This window comes from Capra hircus, chromosome 7 (assembly GCF_001704415.2).
Source record: "Capra hircus breed San Clemente chromosome 7, ASM170441v1, whole genome shotgun sequence".
NCBI lineage: Eukaryota > Metazoa > Chordata > Mammalia > Artiodactyla > Bovidae > Capra > Capra hircus.
Genome location: NC_030814.1, coordinates 107081692 through 107098565, shown reverse-complemented (window position 1 = coordinate 107098565; position 16874 = coordinate 107081692). Strand labels below are relative to the sequence as shown.

General features: G+C 45.6%; 1 protein-coding gene and 1 pseudogene across 2 annotated transcripts in view; both read right to left on the bottom strand.

Moving 5' to 3' along the window:
• The window catches only part of RUFY1 (RUN and FYVE domain containing 1), a 66069-nt gene that overhangs the window by 2629 nt on the left and 46566 nt on the right, over positions 1–16874 (bottom strand). For both annotated transcript variants that reach the window (XM_018051597.1, XM_005682046.3), the window contains exons 12-16: positions 11821–11918; positions 5984–6103; positions 5200–5329; positions 3536–3630; positions 922–970 (exon numbers count right to left, since the gene is read on the bottom strand). In XM_018051597.1, coding sequence (XP_017907086.1) covers positions 922–970; positions 3536–3630; positions 5200–5329; positions 5984–6103; positions 11821–11918 — 492 coding nt within the window. The remainder of the gene's footprint in view (positions 1–921; positions 971–3535; positions 3631–5199; positions 5330–5983; positions 6104–11820; positions 11919–16874) is intronic.
• On the bottom strand, positions 8161–10324 carry LOC102179371 (annotated as a pseudogene).

The following is a 16874-nucleotide window of genomic DNA, read 5'->3' as shown; positions in this document are numbered from 1 at the left end:
CATGACTTCTATCCTCCCTCTAGCACTGTCAGCTGACATTATGTGCAAACACTTGTTTACATCTGCAGGGGACAAAAACAGCTCACAGCAATGACATCTAAGGAGCTTTTCAGTCTACAAGGGAGGCTAAAATAAAACTGATGTGAACTGCAAGTCCAGGCTGCTGTTAGTTGCTATGACAATTTGCTGCTTCTGACCTGAGGCGGGCTGGTAATCAAGTGCCTAGAGACAGAAGGGTCTCTGCCCCAGCGTGTGCTGCAGGGTCCCTTGGGAAGAGGGCTGTCTGTACACTGCTGCCAGAGCAGAGCTCAGGCTGAGGGTCAGAAACTCCTGCCCTCTCCCACTCCACTCTCGGCCTCAGCAGGCTAGCTCCGCGCCACACTGGGCCACCTGGCCCACATGTCCCTGCTCTCTTAAGTGGCGTGTGCCGTTCTGCCCTCCCCAGAATGGTTCAGAAACGTGGCCCAGCTGAGAGCTTAAGTGGTCCCCGGAAACGGCCCAGGGCACTTTAACGGGACAGTGTGGCCTCTAGCACCTTACCTGGAGGGAAAGGTCTTACTCTGATCATTAAAAAAAAAAAAAAAAAGAAGACAACCTGGATCTCTTTCTACCACGTTTCATTTCCTTCATTAGGGCACCTATGATCTAGGTCTAACGTCAAACTGCAGCTGATGGCAGAGAGACCAGAACCAGAGGACCTTGACTCCTCCAGGACCCGTCCAGGCCCTGCTGCTTGTCCGCGCCACCATCTCAGCCTAGACACACAGTTCTGGGCAGCGTTTCCTTGTCTGTGAATAAGTGATGGGAGCCAGGACTCAACCGCATATTCTCACCTGACTGCTGCGAGAAAACCTCAGAGCATGCCAAGAGCTGGCTGATAGCTACCAGTAGTGGTTCTTAATGACATTAATAGTCCAGTACCTTCAGTGCCTTATTTACTTCTTTGATGTCTTCCATCTTCAGCTTTGACCTTAAAAAAAGAGAGAGAGAAATTCATAGCCTCACTAAGAGAGACTTTCAGGCTCTCATGAAGTAAATCGACAGTCAACCTTTTGGCTTTGTGAGGGCAACAAGAGGAATGTGATAACATGAGTTCTTACAGAATAACTTCTTTCCACCTTTTTACCATCCCAGAGTCATCTCACTGTATTGGCTCGTGTCTGGGGCGGTCTTGAGGCTGAGCCTCTGGACCGAATCTGGCCCAAGATATACGCTATTGAGTTGCAGCAGGGTTTAAAAAGGCTTTGAAACAGTTACAATCACTTAACACCTGAGAATGACCTCATCAAAGCCCATGTTTCTGGCTTCTCTGAACAACTGTTCCCGCCTGTGACATGTGCGAGGGGCAGGGGCACTCCCTCGCCAGGTGCGGGACCCCTCATCTGTAGGCCTCCCTGCCCCTCCTGCTGCCAGCTCTGTCTAGAACAGCCAGGCTCAGGGGGCACGGTTGCTTGTTCTTGTCCCATTCTCAGTCATTAATGGAAGAATAATTCCTTAGTTCTCCACATAGAAGACAGGACCCAACATGGTCTAAAATGGCAGAACTGAGCCAGATAGAGCAGAACACTATGTGTATGTCAAAGCCCTTCTTGAAGAGCTGAGGTTAGCTTAAACTGTCACCGGATTCGCCTAGTCTAAGTGTCGGAGAGGAAGGCTCTGAGTCACAGGTTAGACTTCTAGGGAAGGACGAGGAAACCAAACATCAAAGCCTTTGAAAGAGAACACCCTGTGGCCTCCAGGAACGCGGGCAGGGGCTCTTCCCCTCCCCGCCCGGCTGCAGAAGCAGGCGGGTAGACCGACAGGGCCAGAGGCTGCCCGAGACACAGAACTTCCCTGGGAAACATGATTTGAGCATTCAGATGTGTGTCTGCAGCTGGTGGAGGCGTCTGGCAGGAGGCTTCCCCTTCCCTGTTGTCTGGCGGGGGCTTGCACAAAGGAGGAACGGGGAGAACCCGCGTCTCGCTGGCAGCGCTGACCCACCCCGGCTGTGAAGGGCACTCGGAAGGTGGAGGCTGCTCAGGGCAGGGGTGCCTTTCCAAGACCAGCCTTTGTCTGCTTTTCTGAGGCCTCTGCCTTACTAGGAGTGTCTCTCTAACTCTGTCGTTTGTCCAACATGAAGAGGACAGGCAGGAGGAGAGAAATGGGGCGAGCCATGTGAGAAGTGGGAGGGCGCCCTGAGGATGCCTCCCTCTCTCTCTAAATAATGCTCGCATCCAAGAAGCGGCAGCACGTCAGCGTCCACAGCTCGTTCTCAAGTTTCAGGGAGCGCTCAGAGCTGGTCAGGGAGCGCTCAGACCTGGCCGGTGCTCTCTGAGAGCTGCCCCCAGGCGGGGGCGGTGCACGGCAAGCTCCGCCTGAAAGGGGGCAGGCAGCCCTCAGGGGAAGGGACCAGCGGCCCTGAGCTGTTTCTAGAAAGAGCGGCTGAATGGGAAAGGAGGGCAGATGGGCAGCATCATCACATTAAACTACTGAAAAGACCACCTTTTCATCAGAGTCATAACATTCTTCCTTATACTTTTGTGGGCCAGCCCACCGCACTGCTTGAGGCCTTTGCAGACAGAAAGCTCCCAAGCTTGTGAACACCTGTGCACTACTCGAGTGTGTCTGATCTCCTCTCCACTGAGTTCCTGTCTCTGGCCAGTGTGTCCTGCTTCGGGTCTGAGCCAGGCTCTGCTGCTCACTGAGTCTGCACCAGGACTCAGGTGGGCCGTGAGTCAACCTGGGATCTCTGTGGAGGGACATGAAAGAGGAACTCTCGTTCCTCTGACAGACAGCCCTGCTGGGGGCCAGGCCCACCTGCAAGGCAAGTGACAGAGAGGTAGAAACTGACTCCTGATGATTTTTTTGCTTAAGCCAGTTTGAACTGGATTTCTGTCACTAGCAACCAAAAGAGTTGTGACTTGAGAAAAAGCGACCCACTTTGTTTAAAAATGCAACAGTCACACAAATGGGCAAGTTCCACCGCCCGCGGTGTGACCTACCAGACTGTCCAGAACAACCTGGCGGGACTGGGACGTCAGGGAGGAGACCTGTGCAGTCAGAGGGCAGACGGAGCCACAGGGTGTGCACTCCCGCAGTATCACCCACCCGTCGGAGGCAGACAGACAGACTCTGGCAGATGCGAGTTTACAGGCTCCAGGGAGGGACGCGGTCGCCAGACTTGTACTGTGGCGGGCTCACAGTCTCAAGACACAGCACTCCCTCTGGAGCTAAACACACAACCCTCTTTATCACCTATCTGGTTCCCCTGCAACATAGACAGTTTGTGACCGTAAGACTTCCGGTCACTAGAAAAGGGTGTTCTCGATGAATTAATTAACCCAAACCAGTGCTGTGTCCCTGAAGCCTGACTTCCTGGGCAGGGGGTTCCCCCTGAACAGCTGGCAGGCCTCCCTGACTGCCCTTCCCTCCTTGGACAAAAGGACACAGGTTTGCGGCTCGAGCGGTGCAGTGGGCGGGCTGGCGCGACTCTCTAGGGGGAGGGGGGCCCAGTGGCCCTGATGCGGGTGGCAGACAAGGGGAGCGGGTTTCTTACTGGCTGAGGTGCAGACCCATTTCCTGGAGGGCTTGCTCCTGCTCATCACAGATCTTCTGTAACTCTGCCTTCTCGTCCTGGAGCTCCCGCAGCTCCTAAAACAAACAAACCAGGTGCCTGACACAGAACTCAAAGTCCTTTTTTTAAAAAAAAAGGTTTAGCCATCACAGTGACAAGCAGGTTGGAATGTTTCTTTTCTTTTCCTATTTTTCACTTTGGTCATGTCGCATGGCATGCAGGGTCTTAGTTCCTTGACCAGGGACTGAACCTTTACCTCTGCAGTGGAAGCATGGAGTCTTAGCCACTGGACCACCAGTGAAGTCCCTAGAAACAGTTTTGTTGTATCAGTCTCATTCACTTGTGTGTTTCTCCAGAATGGACAATTGGAAGAGAAGCGCTTCATGAGTGGCTCTGCAGTGTGGAATGCGGGGCAGGAAACATTCAAAACAGATTGGCACAGCGCAAAAAAAGTTTTTTCTGTTTCTATTAAAAGTCAGATTTATATCAGGGAAAGCTAGTTTATAGGATAAACTGTTTTTTGGAAAGAGCTGGTCAAAAAATAAATGAGCAAGGCTGATGAAAGCAAAGATCTGGGATCTCCTTCATGGCCCTGAGGGTGGCAAGTCCTTCCAGGGGCCCTGAGCCATGGAGCGAAGCTCAGCGGGGACGATGCTGATGACTGTAAACTGGGGTGAGCGCACCTTGAGGACACAGGCTGGTGAGGGCAGAGACGAAGACCCGGAAAAGTAACTTGGTTTTCAGGGCTGATCCCAGGGCAAGCAGTAGGGCTTAAGGCCTGGGTGGTGGGCAGTTCCCACCTCAGCCACCCCTCGGCCTTCTGCCCTGGAGACTGTTTAACACAGGCTCACAAGGCTTCCCAGTGAGGTCAGATATGCTGTCTTGTTCCTGTTGCAGGGTGTGTGTAATTCAAATCTTAGACCAAAGTATTCTGAAGCGAAGGGGGAGTGTTCCATCATGCAGAACTTTCTAGAAGTCCTTTCCTCCCATCTCTGAGCTTGAGTAGCTCCTGGAAAGCTCTCTCCTCACTAGCAACCCCCATGCTGGGCCTAGCAGGCTCTCCCATGAGGGACTCTAGGTACTTTCCAATAGAAATCAAAGGGCTTTTACCTCAGACTGCAGTGGTGCCCATTACCGTGCTCAACAAGACAAAACCCATGTCTGGGAACCGCCCCAGCGGCATGGGGAGGCCGTCTGGGGTCGCTGCCCAAGCCCTCCTTCCTCTGCTGCCACACCTGGGGCACACAGCCCCTCTCTGGTCTTTCACCGTGACGGTCCCTCACACTTCCTGGCAGCTCTGCACGGCTGGCCCTGGCTCAGCACCCAGTTCTCTGCCTAACCGTCACTCTCTTCCCAGGCCACCCTCCACCCCGGTGTGGGGACACGCTCCTCTTTTCTTCTCTTCGTGGCCCTCAACACTGAATCTCTCTGGTTTGCTCGCTCTGTCTTTTCCTCCTGAAGCAGAGGCTCCGAGGATGTGGGAACAGGGTCCCAGACCCGAGGCCGGTGTGTGCACAGCGGGGACGGACTCTGCAGCCACAGGTTGAAGAGCCGTGCGTGCGTCTCACTTGCTGGCTGGGAGGCTCTCGGGCAGGAGTTTCTGGAGATCTGGAAGCTCTTTTTCTCCCCAAGACAGCCCACCTTACCTTTTTCAATCCTTCTACTTGTTGTAGCTCTGCTCGGAGTAAAGAGGAAGTGTCTTTCTCATGCTGTAACTCTCGCTGAAGAGCTTGTCTTTGTTCTTTTTCTGATTTCAGCTCTTTCTCTAGACTTGCGCTGTTTTTGCACAGGGAACTTGAGTTAGTCTCAATGAGAGATCTTCATGGAAAAGCACAATCTACAGCCCAAGTCACCACATCAGAGACAGGGGATTCACAGCAATGTGAACTGTGATGTGAGCATACAGACCCTTCCACAAAGCATAGAAATAAGGCTCCCGCTCCCCCAGGGCCATCTGCACCTCCGTAAGGAGGACCAGGAGCACGCCAAGGCAGGCAGGCACAGGCACACATCTGACAGTCACACAAATGGAAAGGGAGGGAAAGAGCTCTAACACTCGCGGCTGCACACAGAACCTACTACTGAGACGGAGATATTTATTCTGCAACACTTATCCTGCTTTTTAAAGGGGCCAGCTAACAGTGGAGGATACTGGGGGGCTCGGGACAAGGAGGAAGCTACTAAGGGGTGGGGGTGAGTTTCAGTTTAATCCTGATGCCTTGCTCACCAGCTGAGTAGCCTTGGGGACTACACTGAGCCCCCATGAAGTCATTTTTCTCATTTGTGAAGCGGGGAATAGACACTTCATCTCTCATCCTAGTCCTAGCCTTGCAGGGGTCACCTGTGAAGTGGGACACTGCCCCACTTGGGAGATGGCCTCCCCAGTCCTTGCCACACCACGAAGCCCCCCGCTGCCTCTGGGGCTCCTACCACTGCTCATGCAGCTGGGCAAGCTGCTGCTGCAGGGCGCTGCTCCTCCCACCGAGCTCCTGCTGCAGCTTGCGGCTCCGCTCCTCGGCCCCCTGCCTCGCGCTCTCTGAGTGCCGTAACCTAGGCCAAAGGAACCAAATACTTGTAAGGAAAAGACCACGCCTCACATTTAGCACGATTTTTGCATATCTTTGCTGGCTTTCTTTTATTTTTAAAAAATAATATATGATAAAACTGACTCCTTTGTGTGTATAATTCTATTTATACAGGCATGAATTCATGTAAGAATTACCACAATCCATTCTAACAGGTGACATAGACTATTTCCATCACCCCGCAAAATACCTTACCACTGCCCCTTTGAGTCACACCTCTCCACCCCAAATGTCATATATAAATACACAGAATTATATTTCACACCACCTTTTGAGACTGGCTTCTTTCTTTCAGCATATCTTTGAGATCAATCCGAGTTTTTGTGTGTATTAGTGGCCATTCCTTTTTATGGCTGGGTAGAATTTCACTGGGTAGATGACCCGTTTATCCATTTGTTTGATGAAAGACATCTGAGTTGCTTCTAGATTTTGGCAATTATGAATAGAGATTCTGTAAGCATTTGTGCACAGGTTTTTTTTTTTTTTGTGAACATGGGTTTTCACTCCTTTTGAGCAAACAGTCAGGAATGGGATTGTTGGATCATATGAGAGGAGCATGTTTGGCTTTTCGCAGAGACTGTTTTCCAAAGCGCATTCCCACTAGTAACGTACGAGTGCTCCGGTTGTTCTGTAGCCTCACCAGCACCTGGTATTGTCATTAAAAAAATATTTCGCTGTTCTAATACGTGTGCAGTGGCATCTAATTGTGACTTTAATATGTACTTCCCTAATGGCTAATGCTGAACAATTCTTAAAAGTGGAAATATAGTTGATTTTGGGAAAAACCTAGATAGCATATTAAAAAGCAGAGACATTACTTTGCTGACAAAGGTCCATCTAGTCAAAGCTATGGTTTTTCCAGTAGTCATGTATGGATGTGAGAGTTGGACTATAAAGAAAGCCGAGTGTCGAAGAATTGACGCTTTTGAACTGTGGTGTTGGAAAAGGAAGACCCTTGAGAGCCCCTTGGACTGCAAGGAGATCCAACCAGTCCATCCTAAAGATCAGTCCTGAATATTCATTGGAGGGACTGATGCTGAAATGCCAGTACTTTGGCCACCTGATGTGAAGAACTGACTCACTGTAAAGCCCCTGATGCTGGGAAAGACTGAAGGCAGCAGGAGAAGGGGACGACAGAGGATGAGACGGTTGGATGGCGTCACCGACTCAACAGACATGAGTTTGAGTAAACTCCCGGAGTTGGTGATGGACAGGCAAGCCTGGCGTGCTGGAATTCATGGCTTCGCAGAGTCAGACACGACTGAGTGACTGAACTGAACTGAACAAGATATTGAATATAGCTCCCTGTGCTATAAAGTATCAGAAAATCACCGTGTTTATCTAGTTTAAAGTGGTATATATCTATTAATCCCATTCTCCCAGTTTATCCCTCCCCACTTTCCCATTTGGTAACCATAAGTTTGTTTTCCTGGTCTGTTTCTGTTTTGTAAATAAGTTCATTTGTAACATTCGTTTTTTTTTTTTTTTATTCCACATATAAGTGATATCATATATTTGTCTTTCTCTAACATTTTACTTGGTATGATAATCTCTAGGTTTATCCATGTTGTTCCAAATCAATATTTCGTTATTTTTTATGGCTGAGTAATATTCCACTGTACATATGTACCACAGCTTCTTCATCCGTTCATTAACTGATGGACACGAAGTGTGCTTCCACGTCTTGGTTATCGTAAACAGTCTGCTATGAACACTGGGGATGCACATGTCTTTTTGAACTAGAGCTTTCATCTTTTCTGGATATACACCCAAGAGCGGGACTGCTGGATCATACAGCAACTCTACTTTCAGTTTTTTAAAGAATCTCCATACTGTTTTCCACAGTGGCTGCACCAATTTTTTATTTCCACCAAGTAGCGGAGGGTTCCTTTTTCTCCACACCCTCTCCTGCATTTATTTGTAGACTCTCCACATTGGCCATTCTGACTGGTTTGAAATGCCGCTTTATTGTAGTCTTGATTTGCATTTCTCATAATTAGCCATGTTGAGCATCTTTTCATCTGTCTTCTTTGAAGACATGTTTATTTAGGTCTACTGCTCATTTTTTTTTTTTTTTTAAATGCAATGTCTCAACTTTTATTGGCCTCCTGCTTCACAGGGCACACTGCTTCTATTGATTCAATGCCTCGAAACTTCAGCATCTGAGGCTTCAGACACCACTTTACTATCCACGAGCCTGAGGGTGGTGGTCTTCTGGATGGCTTGCAGAGTTGCTGCTGTCCAGAGCATCATCAAGACTGACGTCTTCCCCATTTTCCAGCAGGTGGCAGGAGGTGTTGATCTCAGCCTCTAGCTTGACCTTGATGTTCAGCAGGGCCTCATATTCCTGGGTCTAGCATTACCCCTCTGCCTCGGTCTGGGCTAGCTCTGACTCCAGGTGCAGGAGGACCCCGATGGCCTGCTCCATCTGCATGGCATATCGGGCCTCCACCTCCCTCAGGCTGTTTTCCAAGCTGGCCTTCAGATTTCTCATGGAGGCCAGGTTGATCTCCAGGGACTAGATGGTATCTCTGCTCTGAGAAAGTCATCTCAGGAGCTCCTACCTCAGACTGTGTCAAGTGACCACTGTGGTGCTCTCCTTGATCTGCTGCGACCAGTACTGGTCTGGCTCCTCCTGGTTCTCCTGAGCCAGCTCATTGCACAGGGCCCAATGTCTGCCATGATCTTGTTGAGGTCCTGAGGTTTGAGGGAATCCAATTCTACGGTAACCCAGAGCTGGCAGTCTGGTTTTGCAGACCCTTTACTTCCTCCTCATGGTTCTTCTTTATGAAAAGCAGCTCCTGCTTGAGAGCCTCTGTCTCAATCTCTGGCTGAAGCTGGGTGACACAGTATCATCAATAACCTGCGGAGTCTGTGGATGTCACTTTCAACAGACTGGCGCATGGCTGGCTCTGCCTCTTACTTGACTCTGAAGTCAGCAGCAACAAGATGGGATGGGGCATTGTCAATCTGTAGAATGATGCGGGCATTGTCCACAGAATTTGGAAAAATCTGAGCCCCTAGGTCCTCAATGGTCTTCAAGTAATTCCGCCCCACCCCCCCGCCACCACTTCCCTGTCTCCTGAGAAACCTATATGCAGGTCAAGAAGCAACAGTTAGAACCAGACATGGAACAACTGATTGGTTCCAAATCAGGAAAGGAGTGTACCAAGGCTGTATATTGTCACCCTGATTATTTAACTTACATGCAGAATACATCACACAAAATGCCAGGCTGGATGAATCACAAGGTGGAGTCAAGACTGCTGGGAGAAATATCAATAACCTCAGATATGCAGATGAATCCACCCTATTGGCAGAAAGTAAAGAGGAACCAAAGAGCCTCTTGAAAGAGGAGAGTGAAAAAGCTGGCTTGAAAAAGATTAGAAAAACTAAGATCATGGCATCCAGTCCCATCACTTCATGGCAAATAGAGGGGAAAAAGCAAAGCAGTGACAGATTTTATTTTCTTGGGGTCCAAAACCACTGCGGATGGTGACTGCAGCCATGAAATTAAAAGATGCTTGCTTCTTGGAAGGAAAGCTATGACCGACCTAGATAGTGTATTAGAAAGTACAGACATCACTTTGCTGACGAAGGTCTGTATAGCCAAGGCTATGGTTTTTCCAGTGGTCACATACAGATGTGAGAGCAGGACCATAAAGAAGGCCAAGTACCAAAGAAATGACGCCTTTGAACTGTAGTGCTGGAGGAGACTCTTGAGAGTCCTCTGGACTGCAAGGAGATCCAACCAGTCAATCCTAAAGGAAATCAGTCCTGAATATTCATTGGAAGGACTGATGCTGAAGCTGAAGCTCTAATACTTTGGCCACCTGATGCAAAGAGCAGACTCACTGGAACAGACCCTGATGCTGGGAAGAATCGAATGCAAAAGGAGATGGGGGCAGCAGAAGGTGAGATGGTTAGACAGATAGCATCACTGATTCAATGGACATGAATTTGACCAACTCCAGGAAATAATAGAGGACAGTGCCACAGTCTGTTGGGGTTGCAAAGAGTTGGACATGACTTATTAGCAACTGAACAACAACAACTTACATTTAAGTCTTTAAACTATTTTGAGTTTATTTTTGCATATAGTGTGAGGGAGTGTTCTGACTTCACTGATTTACATGAGGCTGTCCAGCTTTGCCAACACTTGCTGAAGAGACCGTCTTTTCTCCATTGTATATTCTAGCCTCCTTTGTCAGAGATTAATTGACGTAGGTGTGTGGGTTTATTTTTGGTCTCTCTATTTTGTCCATTGATCCATGTCTGTTTTTGTGTCAATACCATACTGTTTTGTCCACTATCACTTTGTAGTATTGTCTGAAGTCTGGAAGGGTCATGTCTCCAGCTTTGCTCTTTTCCCGCAGGATGGCTTTGGCATTCAGGGTCTTTCATGGTTGCATATAAATTTCAGGATTACTTGTTGTAGTTTTGTGAAAAATGTCATAGGTAGTTTGATAGGGATCACATCAGTCTATAGGTTGCTTTGGGCTGGATAGTCATTTTAACTATATTACTTCTCCCAATCCAAGAACATGGCATATCTTTACATTTCCTTGAATCATCTTCAAAGTCTATCACCTCCTTGGTTAGGTTTATCCCTAGAGTTTTTTTCTTTTTTTAATGTGATTTTAAACAGCAATTTTTTTTCTTACTTTTTCTTTCTAATATTTCATAGTTAGTGTTAAGAAATCCAACAGATTTCTTGACTATCTTTTTGTGTGCTTATTTGCCCTCCATATGTCCTATTTGATGCAGGGTCTTTTCAAGTCTTTTGTCTGTGTTAGACTGGATTGTTCATTGAGAGTTCTTTATATATTCTAGCTATGAGTCCTTTGTCAGATATGGGATTTTTATTCTCTTAGCTGTGTCTTCCACTGAACAAAAGTTTTAAATTTTGAGGAAGTTCAATTTATCAAGTTTTTCTCTTATGAACAGAGCTTTTATGTCACATCTAACTTTTTGTCTAACCTAAGGCCACAAAGATTTTCTCCTATATTTTCTTCTAAAAGTTTTTAGTTTTAAGTTTTACATGTAGATTCATGATTCATTTTAACTTTTATACAAAGGTGTGGTCTAAATTGAGGTTCATTGTTTGGCTTATGGATACCCAATTGTTTTCAATATCATTTATTGAAAAAAACTACCCTTTCTTCATTGAAATGCCTTTGTACCTTTGTAAAACAACAACAACAACAACAACAAAAAACCAAACCAGTCACCTATATTTGCAGGAGTCTTTTTTTTTTTTTTTTAAACTGTATTCTGATCCCTTACTGACCTGCTATTTATTTATTTACCTTTCATTTCTTGGTCATGCTGTGCACCATGTAGTTCCCTGACCAGGGATTAAACTTCTGCCCCTTGCAATGGAAGTGCAGAGTCTTATCCACTGGACTGCCAGGCAAGTTCCTGACCTGATTTAAATGCGAGCTCACTGGATAGTTCTGACTCCCTGAGATGTCAACGTGATATAGTAGCCCCAAAGTTGAATAACTGAATACACACTTAGGCAAAACTAGGGAATCCAGTCCCCTTTCTGAGCAAGACTAAAGACCTGAAGGAAAGTCATTCCAACTTGTCTCTGCTTTTGAGAGAGACTCTGAGTAAGTCTCCGGGCCCAGACCATGCCTAGTACCTTCTAGGGAGTATCTGCCAGGAGGAAGTGTTTACCTGTCTTCCATTTGTTTCATGCTGGACGTGACTTGATTGGTTTTTTCTTCAAAGGATGTAATGACTTCATTCTTCTGTTGTAAACTGCTCTCTGCATTCTATAAAAGCAAGGAAAGAGGGTCATTTTCTGCTTCTGTCTCACCCCCTGCCTGTTCTGCATGACAAGAGGGTTCAACTGTTCTCTGTGTACTTTTTAAATAATACTTTCAAGAGTGTTTCATTAACTGCAGCTCTTCACTGCAGCGCTGGAAGACAAACTAGGTCAACGCTCCCAGTGTCATCAACGTAAAGAAAGGCAGAGGGGGACCGTCCTAGTGGTCCAGTGGGTAGGACATGGCATTTTCACTGCTGTGGCCTGGGTTCAGCCCCTAGTTAGGGAATTAAGATCTCGCAAGCCAAGCAGAATGCTGAAAAAAAGGCAGAGAGGGAGGTAATGAAGCCCTGTGTTGGAACAGGCCAGATCCCTTTTTGAAAACGAACTTCAGAGTCAGATCTGACTCAACACTGCTGAGCCTTCTCATGTGCCAGGCACCTCCATGAGTTTCCATGAGTCTTGCAGAGTTCTCATGGTGGGCATTGTGAGCCCCCACTTCTCTGAGCAAGAGACGGAGGCTCGGGAGGAGAAAGCACCTGGGTAAAGGCTACAGCACAAATGTGGTGCAGCTGGGTTGGTACCCACACCCACGTGACTTTCTCAGCCAAGCTTTCAGCTGTGGCAGATGCTGAGTGATCAGAAGGCAGCAAAAAGACAGACAAACAAACATGTTTCTGTGTGTCCACAAGAGACACTCTTAAATACAAGGAAACCGAAAGACTGAAGACAGAAAAAAGTACTGATATATTCCTAGGAATACACAGACTGTATTTTCTGGCTTTAACGTAATAAAACTAGGTGTAAGCAATGAAAGAATAGCTGAACATCTCACATCTGGAAATGGAATAGCATATTACTAAAATACATTGAGCTGAAAAAAGCAGAAGAGAAATTATGAAATACTTAGAGCTGAAAGACAATGAAAACACTGCAGTATTTCATTACATTGAAGATGCATCCTAATTTTATATACCACTAAGAAAGGAAAAGACTGCTACTTGAAACACGTCATGACTTTGACTGTAAGACGTGTCCTAATTTCAGAGATGATATGAAAAACATGCTTTCTATTGGGTTAGCCAATAAGGTACTTTGGTTTTTAGGTAAGAAATAAAAGACATATTTTTCATTTTCAACAAGAACTTTACTGAGCAACATATTATTTTGTTCCACTACCTTCTGCCATTTTTCAGGCAACTTCACATTCCATCTTCCCCAAACTTTTTATCTTTTTGCGCAAAGAAGTGTTGCAGGTGCCTTTTACATTCTTCCAAGTAACTGAATTTTTTTCCATGAAGAGAATTTTGTAAAGATTTAAATAAATGGAAATCCGAGAGTGCAGTGTCCAGTGAATACAGTGCACGAATCAGAACTTCCCAGCCAGGGACTTTGCTGATGATCCAGTGGCTGAGAGCCCAGTGCAGGGGGCCCAGGTTCGATCCCTGCTCAGGGAACTAGATCCCACATGCAGCAACTAAAGACCCTGCATGCCACAATTAAGACTTGGCGCAGCCAAATAAATAAATAAAACCAAACAAAACCCTATCTTTCTTTTTTTTTTTTCAAAGAAGAACTTCCCAACCAAGCTGTAACAGTTTTTACCTGGTCATCAAAGAAACATATGGTCTTGTGTTATCCTGATGGAAGACTATGCATTTTCTGTTGACTAATTCTGGACACTTTCCATCAACAGCTGCTTTCAGTTGGTCTAATTGAGAGCAGTATTTATTGGAATTAATCGTTTGGCTTTTCTGGAAGGAGCTCATAATAGAGGACTCCCTTCTAGTCCCACCATATATATAACACCTTCTTTGGATGAAGACCTGCCTTTGGCGAGGTTGGTGGTAGTTCATTTTGCTCATCCCATGATCTCTTCTATTCTATATTATTGTACAGTATCCACTTTTCATTGCCCTTCACAATTTGTTTTTAAAAAGGAATGTTTTTATTATGTTTCAGAAGAGAATGACATGTGGAAATACGGTCAAGAAGGTTTATTTCGCTTAACTTATGTGGAACCCAAGCCATTAAAATGATTAACATAACCAAGGGGGTGCAAATAATTTTCAACACTTAATTTGGATATTTTGAGTATGTCAGCTATCTCTCATGTAATTCAACACTGATGGTTGTCAATTGATGTCTTGATTTAATCTCTATTGACTTTAACAGGTCCATCTAACTGGGGAGCATCATCCAGCAAGAAATCTCCAAGAGGAAACTTCACAAACCACTTCTGACACAATTGACCAGCACTTTCTCCACACACTGCACACATACATTTTTCTGCATTTCAGTTGCATTATTACCTTCCTTGCAATAATAAATAATAACAACATGCCCCAAATGCTGCTTTTCCCCTTCCATCTTCAATATTAAAATAGCTTTACAAAAATTCACCAATTTTGCTAAGTTTCTTTGAAAATGCAGGCCGATATGACAACTGTCATGATACAATCTAACAAAACTGTTTTGAGTGAAGTTAAAGATTAAATGTTGAGAGAGCTGTCTAATGGAAAAAACCAAACCAACCTTTTGGCCAACCCAATCAATGAAATACTTTTCTCACAATCTGAGTGCCATAGCTAAAGCAGTGAAGTGAAGTGAAGTCGCTGAGTCATGTCCAACTCTTTGTGATCCCATGGACTGTAGCCCACCAGGCTCCTCTGTCCATGGTATTTACCAGGCAAGAATACTGGAGTGGGTTGCCATTTCCTTCTCCAGGGGATCTTCCTGATCCAGGGATCAAACCCAGGTCTCCCGCACTATAGGCAGACTCTTTGCCGTCTGGTCCATTGCGGAAGCCTAGCTAAAACAGAACTTGTGGGCAATTTTAAACTTTAAATAAAATATTTAATGAAATTAAAAAAAATAAAACAGATGAGGTAAGTATGCATTTCAGAAGCTGAAAATGAGCCACAGAGTAAACCGTAAGAATTAAGAAAGAATATAATAAAAGTGAAGGTAGAGATCAATGAAATAAGAAACAATAGCAGTACAAAATAAGGAATATTAGAGAACAAGCCAGTTCTTTGAAAAGATTATTAGAACAGACACAATTCTTGCAAGATTAGATAAGGAGGAAAGACAGAAAATGCAACAAGAAAACACTGAATTAAAGAGATTTAAAAATTCTGCAAAAGAATATTATAAACAATTATGAGCTAGAACACTTGAAAACCTAAATAAAATAAGACACATTTTGTGGAAAAGTATAAAATATACCAAAATTGGTCTGAGAAGAAATGGAAAATATGAATAAACCAGTAAGCATTCAATAAATTGAAATGGCAGTCATAGTCTCCTTGACCCAAAAAGCCCAGCCCAGATGAATCCTATATTACGGATGGGATTCTCAAAACTTTTGGAGAATAAATACTTGCTATCTTATAAGAGTTACTTCTAAGAAAGAGAACAGGAAACCTTATTTTACAATACCAGTCCAACCATGATTCTAAGCCAAATAAGGTTAAAGAAAGTTAGAGGTCTGTCTCATGTATAAACATACATATCAGTTACATATTTAAATATATCATAATCAAGTAGGAATCTAGGAACATTAATCTATAAATTGCCACATAAATAAGGAAAAGAACTATTCTATCACAACAGATAAAATGCAAAAAAGCCTAAAACATTTAATAAAGTTCAATTATTTATTTATGAGGAAAATCTCTGAGCAAAGAACTTCATGGACTTCTCTGGGGATCCAGTGGTTAAGAATCTGCCTGAAAATGCAGGAGACATGGGTTCCATCCCTGATCACGGAAAATCACTCATGCCATGAGCAACTAAACCCGAGCGCCACAGCTGCTGAAGCCCACACGCCCCGTGCTCCACGACGGGAAGCCACTGCCGGGAGAAGCCTGTGCGCGACAATCAGAGCAGCCTCTGCTCCACGCGGCGAGAGGGGGCCCGTGACCAGCAACGTAAATAAATAAAAAAAAAGAACTACTTTAATTCAGTAAAGATTACACACCAACCATCTAGTAAGCATTATTCTTGATGGGGAAATCTTTTTTAAAAATAATTTTATTTACTTGTTTTTGGCTGTGCTCAGTCTCGTTGCCGTGTGGGCTTTCCTCTGGTTGCAGAGAACAGGGGCTACTCTCTAGCTGCGGGGCGCAGGCTCCAGGGCGTGTGGACTTCAGCAGCTGTGGCTCCCAGGCTCCAGTGCACAGGCTTCATAGTTGGGGCACACGGGCTTGGTTGCTCCGGGGCATGTGGGATTTTTCCCAGTCAGGGATGGAACCCGTGTTTCCTGCATTGGCAGGCAGATTCTTTTTTTTTTTCTGATTTACAATGTCATGTTAGTTTCAGGCATACAGGAGAGTGATTCAGTTATTTATATATACACATATTTTCTATTTCAGATTCTTTTGCAGGTTGTTACAAAATAGAGTATTGCTCCCTGTGCTATCCAGTAGATCCTTGATGTTTATCTATTGGAGGGATTGGGGGCAGGAGGAGAAGGGGATGACAGAGGATGAGATGGCTGGATGGCATCACGGACTCGATGGACGTGAGTCTGAGTGAGCTCCGGGAGTTGGTGATGGACAGGGAGGCCTGGCGTGCTGCGATTCATGGGGTCGCAAAGAGGCGGACACGACTGAGCGACTGAACTGAACTGAAGTGTATATATGTTAATCTCAACTTGCTAATTTGTCCCTCCCCTGCTTTCCCTTTTGGTAGGGCAGGCGGACTCTCTACCACTGAGCCACCAGGGAAGGCCTGATGGAGACAGTTTTAGGTGCATTACCTTTAAGATCAGAATCACAAGTCTGCCCACTATTTCTGCTACTGTTTAATGTAGTCAGGGAGGCCGGTGCGAAGAGAAACAAAAATAATGGGCACAAGGCTTGAGAGTGAAGAGACTAAACTGCCTTTATTTGCCTGCAGTATGACTAACCACAACCAACAAGATCAACAGGCTTGACTATCAGAACCAGGTGGTGGGCAA